At 48.4% G+C, this 14,436-nt stretch overlaps 1 protein-coding gene across 2 annotated transcripts in view; it reads right to left on the bottom strand.

Annotated features, from left to right (window-relative positions):
* Window positions 1-601: 601 nt before the first annotated feature.
* cdh8 (cadherin 8) overlaps window positions 602-14,436 on the bottom strand; it is a 78,795-nt gene continuing 64,960 nt past the window's right edge. For both annotated transcript variants that reach the window (XM_060072267.1, XM_060072269.1), the window contains exons 8-12: window positions 11,543-11,679; window positions 8,903-9,024; window positions 7,834-7,951; window positions 3,145-3,396; window positions 602-3,006 (exon numbers count right to left, since the gene is read on the bottom strand). In XM_060072267.1, the coding sequence (XP_059928250.1) occupies window positions 2,513-3,006; window positions 3,145-3,396; window positions 7,834-7,951; window positions 8,903-9,024; window positions 11,543-11,679 (1,123 nt within the window). In that variant the 3' untranslated portion in view covers window positions 602-2,512. The remainder of the gene's footprint in view (window positions 3,007-3,144; window positions 3,397-7,833; window positions 7,952-8,902; window positions 9,025-11,542; window positions 11,680-14,436) is intronic.

The raw sequence follows: 14,436 nt of genomic DNA, 5'->3' as shown, positions 1-14,436 counted from the left end.
GCAATGATGCAAATTATGATGATTATATTAATACACTTTCATGTTAATTTCTTATAATCATGTATAATATATGTTCCCAATCTGTCCTAACAGATAGCCATTGTCCTATATACAACTTCAGACTCTGGTGAGTCTGTTACCTTGCAGAAGTATGTTCATGCCTGCCCTTACAAATCTTTGCTGTGCATTTAAAATAATAATAAATAATCCAAAATTCATAATGTGAAATCGATAAAGTTTGTCCTTAAAAACGAATATCTTCTGACAAATAGCGGCAGCTTATTGCCGGTCAGAGCTGAGTGAATCAAAGTCCTGGGAGGATGGATAAGAGCTGACATCACTTCATGTTCATCTGCTCCTCTCTGCTCCTTGTTTTGCGCGGTTCAGGACGGCAGAAGAACGCATACTTTACTTGTGCATTTTGCATTTGTTGAAATGGAAATAAAAAAATCTAATTTTTTGAATTTCAAATGCCTCATTTGAAATGCACATTGAACCAAAAACGTCAAAAGATGAAGCACAATTCAATCTTTTTTCAATCTCATTGACTTCATCTCCGTCGGCATCTCTTATCTAGGACGAAACCACACTCATTCAGTGATATTTATAAAAATATATTTCACAAAGTAGGAAACAATACAGGGTATCTTAGATTACAGTATAGGGAGTAAATAATCAAACATACACATTTATAAGCCTTAAAGCACAGTAGAAAATTATGATCTGCACACAGGACTAATTTGAAGCACGGTTTAGTCTACTGAGAACTGCCATAATACTGAATCGGTACAAATCGTATACGCACGCGGCTTGAGTGTCTCTTAAGATTCTCATCGTGTGCAAGAGCTAACGTGCAGAGACAAACCTACCACCTCATGGAAAGCGGATGACGTCAGCAGTAACTATGTACAATGCAAGCGTTTTCCTGTCCTCTATTTCATACAGGTCGCACCGTGGAACCACAACCAGCACATGGTCTGTACCTGGTCCCACTTCCTCTGCTGCTAATGCAAACCCACCTCGTCTGTGAGTTTTAGTTAGAAGTAAAGAACAAAGTGTTGATTAGACCGGATTCTATCATTAATGGGATTGTTTGACATTGGGTCTTGGTTCCAGCTGTTGTGCTGAGGTGGTCACTGGTTTGATCACTGCAGATATAATGGCATATATCGGACACTTAATGAGAATGTGTCCCTCACAAAAAATCATTGCTGCAAACCCATTTGAGTCGATCATCTATTTTATTGCAGCAGCTCGCTCGTTTCCTACGTCTAAGATATGTTATCCACTGCAGTGCCCATCTCACACTGTTCAGAGCTTATTCAACAGTGTTTGAGTAGGTTGAGAACAGCTCATCGTAATCATCTAAGAATACCCACTTCCATAGATTCAGCACAGCAAAAAAGAACAGATATACAAAAACTCAATAACAATTATGAAGAACCCATTTGAAGAACACATTTGTTTTCAAAAACATTTGATTACAATTGTAATACGTGTTTGCTTCTGTAAAAAGAAGGCCTCAAAGTTTCTACATTTCTCTTTTATTTTTTTTGTCTTTGCTTCATCTTTTATCGACTAGTTAACACTTTGCGACCCAAACCTGGAGCAGTACTTACAAAGAGTTATATAAAGCCTTTCTATAACTGGTGCATGTACAAACCTGCAGCCTGTACTTACAAAGAGTTATATAAAGCCTTTCTTGGGCTTCCACAGTTTATAAACGAGACCGTCAGAGAATATCAAATGAAAACAAATTCACATTAAAGCCAATATCTGTAGCAGTTTGTCATATCGCTTGTTTTCAAATCATACGTACATTCATCGTTGTAATGTAGGCCAATGTATTGCTTTACAGTGTTCCCCCTTCCTCCGCCCAGAGGGCCCCCAGGAACCGAGAGCCCCCAGAAGGCTGGGGGTCCCCAGGAATGGAGAGCTCAGGGCCCCCAGAGCCCAGCGCCTGTGGACCCCAAAGCCCAGTGCTGCTGGCCCCCAGAGCCCAGTGCCTGTGGCCCCAGTCGTCCACTTGTCCATGGAGCATGGTGTCTGAGCAAGCATCCAACAAAACCAAGAAGAGAAATACTGCTGTCCCAGCATGCCCCTTGTTCTGCCGATGGTAGGGGGGCGATTGGGGGGGGGGGCATTCAACAGCAATCAAAGGATCTGTGCTCTCCGGGGAGTCACAGGAAATAACAAACACCCAAAATACTGCTAGACACTCCACAACAGATTCTAAGTTACACTCCACAAGAATCATAGATCTCCTAATAAAGACACTGGTTAAGTTTGGCTCCACAACTACGATGCGCTGGATGTGTCGCGATGATTGCTACCCATTCTAAGAAGATTATAAAAAGATGGCCCTCATGAGATGATCTGGGTTTGTTTTTTGTATTTTGTTTTAAAACCACTCCTACTAAAAGCCCCCCTCCCACCCCCACCATGCTCAACACACATGTGGACAGACCCAATACAAAGGGTCTCTTCTCCGTTTGTCCTCTGAACCAGCGCGTCAAGTCTCTCTGTCGCTCTCGCCCACCGAGTACAGCTCCCCCAGTCTCCTGAAGCGTGGCCCCCACTCCCTGAGGTAGTCATAGTTCTGGTCCGAGTCGGACGACGCCGTCTCCAGCGAGCTGAGCGAGCCGGCCCCGGAGCCCCGCCCCTCGTAGCCGTAGATCTGGATGGAGTCGTAGGGCGGCGCCGTGGGGTCGTTGTCGGCCTCGTGCAGCCGGACGTTGATGAACTCGTCCACGTCCACACCGTTGGGCCCATTGTGCTGCCCGGCGCGCGGCATGAACTGCAGGTCGGGCTTGATGTCCTTGCGTGGCAGAAAGCCGTTGACGCCGTCGGGGTTCTGCAGTGTGGCGATGTCGAAGGCCTCCGTGTCCTCCTCGCCGCCGCCCTCGTCGTCGTAGCGGATGATGTTCTCCCGCACGTCCTCCTCGTCCTTGATGATCAGTGGCTCGTGCTTGTGCCGCCGCAGCGTCACGAACAGAACCACGATGACTGGAGGGGGAGGGGGAGAGGAAGAGGGGGAGGGGGGGAGGAGTAGAGAGGAGGGAGGAGACAGGGAGGAAGCTCATGAAGCCGTCATTTCCTTTGACTCCAGCAGTGCGTCACATGGGACCCGGAGCTCAGGCTCACCTAGCAGCAGGATGATGCAGGCCAGGATGGCGATGAGGGCACCCATGCTGAGACCGATGGGCAGGACGTAGGCCTCCACGTTGCAGGACTGCACGATGCCCTCCTTGCTGCAGCCGCACACGCGGATGGTCAGGGTGTTGGTGCTGCTCAGGGGGGGGTGGCCATTGTCCGTCACGATGATGGGCAGGTAGTACATCTCCTGCTTCTGCCGTCGGAAGGTGTCGTGCTTGGCAAGGACGCTGATGGAGTTGTCTGTTGGCGAAAAAGGTCCATGTCATCGATTGTCCTCAATGAGGACAATCTATGACGATAATAGGAGAGATTTAGAGCACTAAACATGTGTTTTGAAACGGATCCGACAGCGGTTTGAGTTATTTCGAGAGTTTGAGAACCAAACAATCTACCGAAATAACCTCAACCTGATGTCAGAAGGGTCCTGGGTGTTTCATCATGGAGCCGGGGGGATGTTGACGGTGGCTGCAGGCCACCAGGGGGTTTGAGGGGGGGGGGCGCGTGGCACATGTCGCCCACGGAGGAGCCAGCTGCTCCTCTGAAGGCCCTTCTGTGAAGTCTTCTCCTCATTAAATGCTCTTCTCCCACTGTTCTCATTACCAGCCCCTCCAGCCCCTCGCCCCCCCCGTCCTCACTCTTCTCCACTGATCTCCAGCGGGGGGGGGAACGTAAACACATCACCTTCGTCTTCGTCCGTCTCTGTGGAAGTCCTTCAGACGCTGAGTGGGAGGCCTCAACATTTACATACGCTACACATCTAGTGCACATACGCTACACACATAGTGCACATATTCTACACTCTAACATACGCTACACACCTAGTGTACATACGCTACACACCTAGTGTACATACACTACACACCTAGTGTACATATGCTACACACCTAGTGTACATACTCTACACACTAACACACGCTACGCACCTAGTGTACATACGCTACACACCTAGTGTACATATGCTACACACCTAGTGTACATACGCTACACACTAACACACGCTACGCACCTAGTGTACATACGCTACACACCTAGTGGACATATGCTACACACCTAGTGTACATACGCTACACACTAACACACGCTACGCACCTAGTGTACATACGCTACACACCTAGTGTACATATGCTACACACCTAGTGTACATACGCTACACACCTAGTGTACATATGCTACACACCTAGTGTACATACGCTACACACTAACACACGCTACGCACCTAGTGTACATATGCTACACACTAACACACGCTACGCACCTAGTGTACATACGCTACACACTAACACACGCTACGCACCTAGTGTACGCTACACACCAACATACCAGTGGCGGTTGGTGATCAAAATTCTTTATTTTTTTTTAATTTAATAAATTTAATTTCCTGTATTCTGGTGCATTTTGGGGATGGCCACTACCTATTAACCTACTTTTCATTCAGATTCATAGCCTACATCCTGACTTGCAGGGCCTGGACAAGCTTACACTGCATATACGGACCTACTTCATGGCCATTCCACCAGCCATTTGACCCATTGTTGTTATTCATGTTCGTCCATTTTTTGTGAGTCTCAATTTCTACTTCAAATGCAGTTAGAAATATGGGACAGTTGTTTCATTTTGTTTATATGCTACAGGCCGAAAGACTAAATTACTATGTAACTTACTTGCTCCTTTTAAGTGTAACATTGCTTGGGGAGTCCAATTCCTCCACTGAATAGGGTGGAAAGTGCTTACAACCCTCTGCTAGGTGGCGGTCTATCTCTTCTCTACATGTAGTTGTGGTGCGCGAATGCTGATAAGGGAGGTAGCCTATTTGATTGATTCGCTGAATTGTCCAATCATGTGGTGATAACAAAAAAGAAACGCGATACCATTGGCCTGGGGCGCACACTGGTGCGACCCGAGGGTGAATTTTCTTGCGCCAATGAAAAGCTGTCTCTGCTTGATAGACAGCTAAAAGTTAGAGAGCTTACGACTTCAACGTGGCCGGCGCCCCTGTTTGGAGGAGGGCTTTATTTCGAATGACCAATAACTAGCCTAGCCTGAATCATTGACGTTCAGACGCATTTAAATGGTTGCTGGCAGTGACAAGTAGCCTATATCAGACGATTAAACGAGGATAAACGCTATGTATTTTTGTTGATTTATTTCGTAATGATAATAGTTTATTAATAGTTGGCAGATATATTCAAGGGAATATTTCACGGAGGGGCGGCGCCCTAGCGCCCCCTATTGACCCACCGCCACTGTAACATTCGCTACACACCTAGTGTACATACGCTAACAAACGCTACGCAATAACATACGCTACAGTGTACACATACTACCCACCTAGAAAACACACGCTACACAACTAGTATACACACGCTAGAAAACACACGCTACACAGTACACACCTAGTGTACACACCTAGAGTACATACGCTACACACCTAGTGTACATACACTAACATACGCTACACACTAACATATGCTACACACCTAGGGCCCTATCTTGCATCCGGCGCAATGTTTTCGTTGCTAGTTTGCAACAGGCGCAGAGCGTTCTTTTCTCTCCGCCGCCACGCGCCTGTAAATTAGGGAATGATCTTGTGCCCCAAGGGGCGGTTCAGCGTGTTCTGCCGCAAAAGTTCCCTGGTGCTATTTTGCAGTTTCAGAAAAAGATTACGCCACACACCAGGAAATACCTGGTTTAAAGGGGACTTATTATACCACCAGGTGTGAGTGTGATTAGCCTTACAAGCCGTTTCGAAAATCGGCCTAATATGACATCACTAGTGGGTGTGTCCACCTAGATCTGTGCTGGATAGATGAGCGATGTTTACTTCAGTCCACTGGGTAGGCTGGTAGATAGATCTATCCAGCACAGATCTAGGTGGACACACCCACTAGTGATGTCATATTAGGCAGATTTTCGAAACGGCTTGTAAGGCTAATCACACTCACACCTGGTGGTATAATAAGTCCCCTTTAAAGTCAGTGGCGTTGTTCAGATGTTTCTCTCATCTACCTAGCCACACATTCTTGGTAAATTATTTGGGAAAGAACAGCTGATACAGCTGTAATAAGGTGTGCTTTTAAATCAATGCATCTGCAAACACCGTACAGCAAACACATATTTTCTTGACACAGACATCGTGTACAAGCCTATAACTTTTAGGATTGATGAGTATTTGATAGTGAAAAAACATTGTTTTACCGCGACTGTGTGTTAAAAAGAATGAATGAATGCGGGCGCGCATGTGTGTAGCCCACAAAGCTACTTGCGCTTGGCACTTCTCACTTGTGTTTCAGACCGTTAAAATAGGGCTCCTAGTGTACATACACTAACATACGCTACACACCTAGTGTACATAGACTAACATACACTACACACTAACATACACTACACACTAAGATATGCTACACACCTAGTGTACATACGCTAACAAGCACTACACACTAACATACGCTACACACCTAGTGTGCATACACTAACATACGCTACAAACTAACATACGCTAGACACCTAGTGTACATACACTAACGCTACACAACTAGCGTACATACGCTAACAAACGCTACACACTAACATACGCTACACACTAGCATGTTCATACGCCTCACACCTAGTGTACATACGCTACACACCTGGTCTAATAGTTATGTAGGATTTATTTTTTATTAATATAAATGCTGTCTTGCTGTTGGAGCCAACGTCTACATGCCCTCCTTGTTCCTGCAGAGACCTTATGGTCTTGGATATTATACAAATAAATGAATCAATCAATTAGTTCAACAATAGATATCTAACAGACCCTGATGTCTAAACAGCACACAGTTGACCTTTCCTATATGTATGATGAATATTCTTTAATCTTCTGATCTTCATAGTCAGTTCACGGTTTGAATGATTAGATTCCAAATCAAATCGTATCTGCGAGGTTTACAAGACTGGAAACAACGGAATATGTTCAAGAAATGAATTCATACTTAGTACGGATGTATTGGTAGAGACGGCTAAGCATTCAAACCGTGACGTGTTTTAATAAGACCAACTAAACACCTTTTACTGCATGCACCTCTCGATTTAGTTATGGTGAAACAGGATGGAGCCTAAAGCACCCGTCGCTTGATTACATTCCCTCAATACGTCTCCGGTATTGGGAGAGGGCTGTGTGGGTAGAGAACGTCCGCAAACACGCAATCTGAGTATTTAGCAAATAAATTCGGTGCCATCTGCCGTGGCAGAAGAGCGCGCAGGAAGTCAGCCATCACAGAGCAGTAGAAGAAGGGAGGAAAGTCATTGGGATCCTTTTCATTTAGCCTGCCGCCAAACGCACTGGGGAGTAAAGAAATGCCGGTGTCCAGACAATTTCACATCTGCTTACTGCAAGCTTACACTGTTCCGCCACATTTCATCTCCAGTACGGCTAACACCCCTCGGGAGGGCGAGAAACAACCACAACACGAGAGAGAGAGGGAGAGGGAGAGGGAGGGAGGGAGATAGAGAGAGAGAGAGAAAGGGAGAGAGAGCGAGAGAGCGAGAGAGCGAGAGAGCGAGAGAGAGGGAGAGAGAGGGAGAGAGAGAGAGAGAGAGAGAGAGAGAGAGAGAGAGAGAGAGAGAGAGAGAGGATATTAGCCACACTTTGCAGTGTGCCACCAACCTGCAATCAAATCCCCCTTTCCTTTTGTTCCTCACCTTGGTTATTCTTGATGGTGAAGTTGGGGTTGTTGAGCATCTCTGGGACCAGGCGGTAGTCGAAGTAGTGGCCTTGGATGGGGTCGTCTCTGTCCACAGCGCTGATGGTCTGGATCACCTGTGGTGGAGAAGAGGATGAGATGAGAGAGGAGAAGAGGAGGAGGCCACCTGCAGCTATCACACCACCCGTTCATTACTCTTATTCCTCTGCTTCTAGATGCTGTCTGCTGTATCGTCGGCCGGTCGCAGGTGATGTATGGCCCCATTCACTCCCAGAGTTTGAGATTCTAATCAATGAAGGCCTGTCTCATCTGGCACTCAGGCCCGGGGCCCAGGGCCCACGTATCTGAGGGCCTGTCATCCGGGGCCTTATCGTGATCTATGTCTTTATGATTGATTTGAAATTAGAATGCAGGCCCTCCAGGAGCCTTTTCTTATTTATTTATCTGTCTTTTGTCCAGGCTCCATTCAGGAAAAGGCGCCCGGCCAAGCTCCAACGGGGTCGATGGATGGGAAGGAGGATGCTTAGTACTTGTCGAGGGTTTTTGGCTGTGGAGGAAGCATTGGACCATCTGGAGGAGGACATGAAAGGCATTCCTAAATTATGATCTCCTGTGATCGATGCTGACCACTCGCTTCCTCCCCCCTCCCCCTCCCCTGCCCACCATCTCATTCACACACACCCTGTCCAGGGAGGGAGGGACGCTGCATGAGAAGAAAGGACTGGTACCCTCCTCCATAGTTTCACAGAGAAATAAATAGGCTATCATTCAGCCCATCCAACCATTATGGGGGAGGAGAGAGCGAGACAGAGAGAGGTAGAGAGAGAGAGAGGTAGACAGAGAAAGAGGTAGAGAGATAGCGGTAGAGAGAGCTAGACAGCGAGAGAGGTAGAGAGAGAGGTTGAGATAGGTAGAGATAGAGAGAGCTAGACAGAGAGAGAGAGAGAGGAAGAGAGAGAGAGAGGTAGAGAGAGAGAGGTAGAGATAGCTAGACAGAGAGAAAGAGAGGTAGAGATAGAGAGAGCAGGGCAGCCAGGTTTGATGGATGGCCTCTCTTTTCTCCTCACCTGCCCAGGCTTTCCGTTCTCACACAGGAAGGCCTCGTACTCGGTGGCAAACTCAGGGGCGTTGTCGTTGACGTCCATTACTCTGATGGCCACGACCGCCCTTGAGATCTGGCTGTGGTTTCCTGGGGCACGCAAGACACACGGCAAACCGTCAGACATACAGATAAAGGGCTGGCAGACAGAGAGGCAGTCAGTCAGACAGACAGGTATAGGCAGACAGAGAGGCAGTCAGTCAGACAGACAGGTATAGGCAGGCAGACAGGCAGACAGAGAGGGTAAGTTGTGATCCCCAAAGTGTAAATAGAACACACAGTGTATTTCTTTCCCACTAATTGTGTTATTATTGCTCGTTTGCTAATGGGAGGACAGATGATAAGTCAGTCGGTCGGAGCGATTATCAGCGATGCAAAACAGCGTTTTGGGGCAACAGAGTGAGTGTGCGACATTTAAAGTGGTTTTAAAATCCCCTGTACACTTTAATGTTTAAAACATGAGGGCGACACAGCGCATATTAATGAGTCCATGGCAGCTGAAGTCCAAAAAAGACAATAAAATTGCGGCTTAATTAGATTAGGTTTTGATTGGAATTATTCATCAGCGGTAATTGGCAGCTCCTTTGCGACGGGCCTGTAAAACCGTTGTGTTTGTTAGGCAGCGCAGCAAACGCCAACTTTCCCCGCTATTATCTATTAATTTGCCCCCCGCCACTCCCCACTCCTGCCTTGTTTTTATTGAGGCAACGTAACATCCAAAGTGTTTCTCACACATAAATAGGCTTGCCATTAGCCTCTCCGTTTGAGGAATTACAAGGTTGAAATTCCATCGGCAGGAGCAGGCTAATGCTTTTTACACTCTGGTTTTCTTTTGAAAGTAAGAAGTTTTAAACGGAATCAGGGGATATTATGTTCCAACCAATGATGAAAACGTTTTAGCAGCAAGCCATGCTAGTGAGCTGTGGCTAACTTTGGACTGTCTCACTTTAGTGTCGTCCCCCCCCCCCCCCCCCCCCCCCCCCCCCCCTAAAAATAGCTGTCCATAGGTGGACGCGGGAGACCGCTGGCTAAGAGGGGAGAGGAGAGAGGAGTAAAAACATGGACTGGAGGATAGACAGTGATGGACAGATAGAGTAGGGGGGAGGTCCGTGTCCGTGTGTGTGAGTTTGTTTGAGTGCTTGTTTGAATGTAAGTGTAAGAGAGAGAGGTAGGGAGAGAGAGAGAGAGAGAGAGAGAGAGAGAGAGAGAGAGAGAGAGAGAGAGGGGGGGGAGAGAAAGAAAGAGGGAGAGAGAGCTGGAGATAGAGAGAAAGAGGGAGATAGAGAGCAAGCTGGAAAGAGAGGTAGGAAGAGGGAGAGAGAGAGATAGTTAAAGCCGTCTGCCAAAGTGATTTTTTTCCATCTGCAGCAGCTGGTGTGAGGCGGTAGAACGCAGCGTTTGGTGGCAAATGGTAGATATAACTGGAAACACATCTATTCCCTTTTACACGCCGCAGAACCCACACCCACCTACACCCACCTACACCCACTACCACCTACACCCACACTCACCCACACCCACCTACACCCACCTATGCCCACACCAATCCTACACCCACCCACACTGACCTACATTGTCACACACCTACACCCACACCCGACCAGTCCCAAACCGACACCCACCGACACCTACTACTAGACTCCTACTCGACTCCTACTAGACTCCTACTAGGCTCCTACTAGGCTCCTGCTCGACTCCTACTCCACTCCTACTTGACTACTACTAGACTCCTACTAGACTCCTACTAGACACCTACTAGACTTCTACTCCACTCCTACTCAACTCCTACTAGCCTCCTACTAGACTCCTACTTGACACCTACTCGACTCCCATCTGGAGCAGCAGCCACTAAATAAGCAGACCTGCAGGGTTGTAGGAACCCAGCGATGGGATTATTATGTTCTGCTTGCATTTAGACAATTAGCTTGTGTTTCCTTTGATTAAGAAATGGCAGCGATAGTTAGAGAGGCGGGGGGGAGAGAAAGTGAGACCAGAGCAAAGATAACGAAAGAAAGTTACAACTAGCAATGTCAATTTCCTATTCGGATAGCTTTTAAGGGTACATTAACTTTTATCACAACATGCAGCCCCCCAAAACCCCCAAAACAATCTGTATGCAAATAGAGCCTTTCTCAGGGTTGGCAAGGCTCCGCCTGCCGTACAGAGTGAGGGAGTTCTGCTGTTTGCAGATGTTCTTTAATCTGTAATGGATGCTGGCGTTAGAGCAATCCACCACGGAGCGTGTCTTTAAAACGCTTTACTTGATAGGTTTTAATGTTCTTGCACTTCCACAAATTGACTACTGAGCTGTTTAATTCAATCAAAACTCAGCAAATGAACATATTTAATGCCCCTGCGAATTCTAATGCAAATTGTTTGCGCCCCAGTCTTTGAGCAATTAGTAGGCAGGACATAATAGCGAGCGCTAATGTAGCAGGAGGATCGGCCACTGGCTTCGTTAATTTAAACGAACGTCAACAGATTGTTCCGTCAAGACGCAGACCCCTCTGGTTACCATCCTGCACATCAAGGAACGACCAATCACAGGAGACCTGCTGGAACCTTGGTGGATGGGATTCTTGGCGTGGATGGAAATAAAGTTACTTACTGACTTCGGTGGCGGTCACTGTGATGTTGTGCCACATGTCCGTCTCTCTGTCCAGCGCCTTGGCCAGGGTGATCTTCCCGTCGTCCACATTGATATTGAACTGCCTCTCCAGGTCTGTGTGTCGATCGATGAAGTACCTAAACCAGAAGAAGATACATGGGTAATGATGAACCAGAACCAGCAGACAAGGCAAGGGCAATGATGAACGAGAAGCCTGAACAAGGTCGATAAGGAACCCGAACCAGAAGACAAAACAACCTTCATGCAAAACTGACTGAAGACTGGAAAAAACTACAACTTTACACATGCCGTTAAAACCAGAACACTCCAGCAAAAGTCCTTGTGCACTCCCTGGGGTGTTGTGGGTAATGTGGTCTTATTAATCAAGAGGAGCGTGTGCATTAGTGGACCTTTCTTTCAGCTGGAAGTCAACAGCCGTCCTGGAGTTATTAGAGATGCTCCTGTAGCAGCAGGCGGTCCTAAGAGGCCCCTGAGTTACGACTCGTCTTTGACACCCCACTACATCAGAGCAGAACCTCACAGAGGCTCCCCCGGGACCTGGGGGAGGAGGTGTTCCTGTTAGGGTAGGAGGTGTTCCTGTTAGGGTAGGAGGTGTTCCTGTTAGTGTAGGAGGCAGATTCAGGGTAGGAGGTGTTCCTGTTATGGTAGGATGTGTTCCTGTTAGGGTAGGAGGTGCTTCCTGTTAGGGTAGGAGGTGTTCCTGTTAGGGTAGGAGGCGGGTTCAGGGTAAGTGGTGCTTCCTGTTAGGGTAGGAGGTGGGTTCAGGGAAGGAGGTGCTTCCTGTTAGGGTAGGAGGTGTCCCTGTTAAGGTAGGAGGTGCTGGACTGACCTATCGGCCTTCTAAAACCTGGACGGATCCATAACCAGGAAGTACAGGGTGGACTGATCCATAATCAGGCTGTACAGGGTGGACTGACCATAACCAGGTGAACAATGTGGACTGATCCAGAACCAGGCTGCCCCTGGCGTCCCCCGCTGCCCGCGGCCGAACACAAAGCCCCGTCTAACAGATGTTTGAGTGCAGAGCGAGTCTGACTGATGTGTGAGTGCAGAGCGAGTCTTACAGATGTGTGAGTGCAGAGCGAGTCTTACAGATGTGTGACTGCAGAGCGAGTCTTACAGTTGTGTGACTGCAGAGCGAGTCTTACAAATGTATGAGTGCAGAGCGAGTCTTACAGATGTGTGAGTGCAGAGCGAGTCTTACAGATGTGTGAGTGCAGAGCGAGTCTTACAGTTGTGTGAGTGCAGAGCGAGTCTTACAGTTGTGTGAGTGCAGAGCGAGTCTTACAGTTGTGTGAGTGCAGAGCGAGTCTTACAGTTGTGTGAGTGCAGAGCGAGTCTTACAGATGTGTAAGTGCAGAGCGAGTCTTACAGTTGTGTGAGTGCAGAGCGAGTCTTACAAATGCATGAGTGCAGAGCGAGTCTTACTCAGCTTGCCCACTGTATCCGTCCGTCAACGGATGACGGAAGGCGCGTGTGACGGATGGGGGAGTGGTATTTGCCGACAAAGCCACGATCTCATTGGCTGACGGAACCGTTGCAGCCTGAAAAGTTAAAAAATGTTCAACTTCTGAACGCAAGAGACGGAGCCGACGGAACGGACGGACCCACAATGCATTTCGGGATCGCCCCATGCAAAGTCAATGAGATCCGTCAGCAGACGGATGCAGTGGGCAAGGAGTCTTACAGATGTGTGAGTGCAGAGCGAGTCTTACAGATGTGTGAGTGCAGAGCGAGTCTTACAGATGTGTGAGTGCAGTGCGAGTCTTACAGATGTGGGAGTGCAGAGCGATTCTTACAGATGTGCCAGTGCAGAGCGAGTCGTGCAACCAGGAAACTTCTGGCGGCTCGGGGGATGAAATCGGAATCGACATAAAAGTGAATTTTCAGATACTGCTCGAAACTGTGAAATCCTCTTTTCATGTTGCAATGTGCATGGTGGCCCACCCAGACACACACACACACACACACACACACACACACACACACACACACACACACACACACACACACACACACACACACACACACACAATACTCACTGAGAAGGAGGAAAATCTGTCATTCTAGGTCATCTTTCATTTCACACTTTCCTTCTGCCTTTAAATGCGCCCGCGTCTAAGCGTGGAGCTCACCAGCCCCCCCCCCTCCCCAGACCCTTGCCCCCCTCCCCAGGACCCCCCCCCCCCCCCTCCTCCCGAGACCCCCGCCCCTCCCAGACCCCGCGCTGTGAGCACGCAGCCCAGCAACATGCTAATGCCAATATCACAATCTGTCAGCCGCCGTTCCCCGGCTGCACCCCATTATTATCTGCTCCGATGTTTACGCTATCTGGCACCGCTAGCTGTAGCTAATCCTCCCCCACCCCGCCTCCCTCCTCACCCCCTCTCTCCCCCAACCCAACCCCCTCCCCCCCTCCCGGCACTGAGGCGGGGGGGGGGGGGGGTTGGGGGGGGGGGCTCCAGCGCTCCACCACAGCTCCTCTCGTCCCTATCAGTGGAAACCTGTTGGAGGGACGACCGACAATAAACGACATTGACAAAGGAGCGAGAGAGAGAGAGAGAGAGAGAGGGAGAGAGAGAGAGAGAGGGAGAGAGAGAGAGAGAGAGAGAGAGAGAGAGAGAGAGAGGGAGGGAGAGCGAGGGAGAGAGAGAGATAGAGAGAGCGAGAGAGAGAGAGAGAGAGAGAGAGAGAGAGAGAGAGGGAGGGAGAGAGCGAGGGAGAGAGAGAGATAGAGAGAGCGAGAGAGAGAGAGAGAGCGAGAGAGAGAGAGCGAGAGAGAGAGCGAGAGAGAGAGAGCGAGAGAGAGAGAGGGAGAGAGCGAGAGAGAGGGATATAGAGCGAGAGAGAGGGAGAGAAAGCGAGAGAGAGAG

The sequence above is a fragment of the Gadus macrocephalus genome, chromosome 14 (genome assembly GCF_031168955.1).
Source record: "Gadus macrocephalus chromosome 14, ASM3116895v1".
Classification (NCBI taxonomy): domain Eukaryota; kingdom Metazoa; phylum Chordata; class Actinopteri; order Gadiformes; family Gadidae; genus Gadus; species Gadus macrocephalus.
The sequence above is the reverse complement of the archived record's forward strand: the minus strand, read 5'-3'. Positions and strand labels throughout refer to the sequence as shown.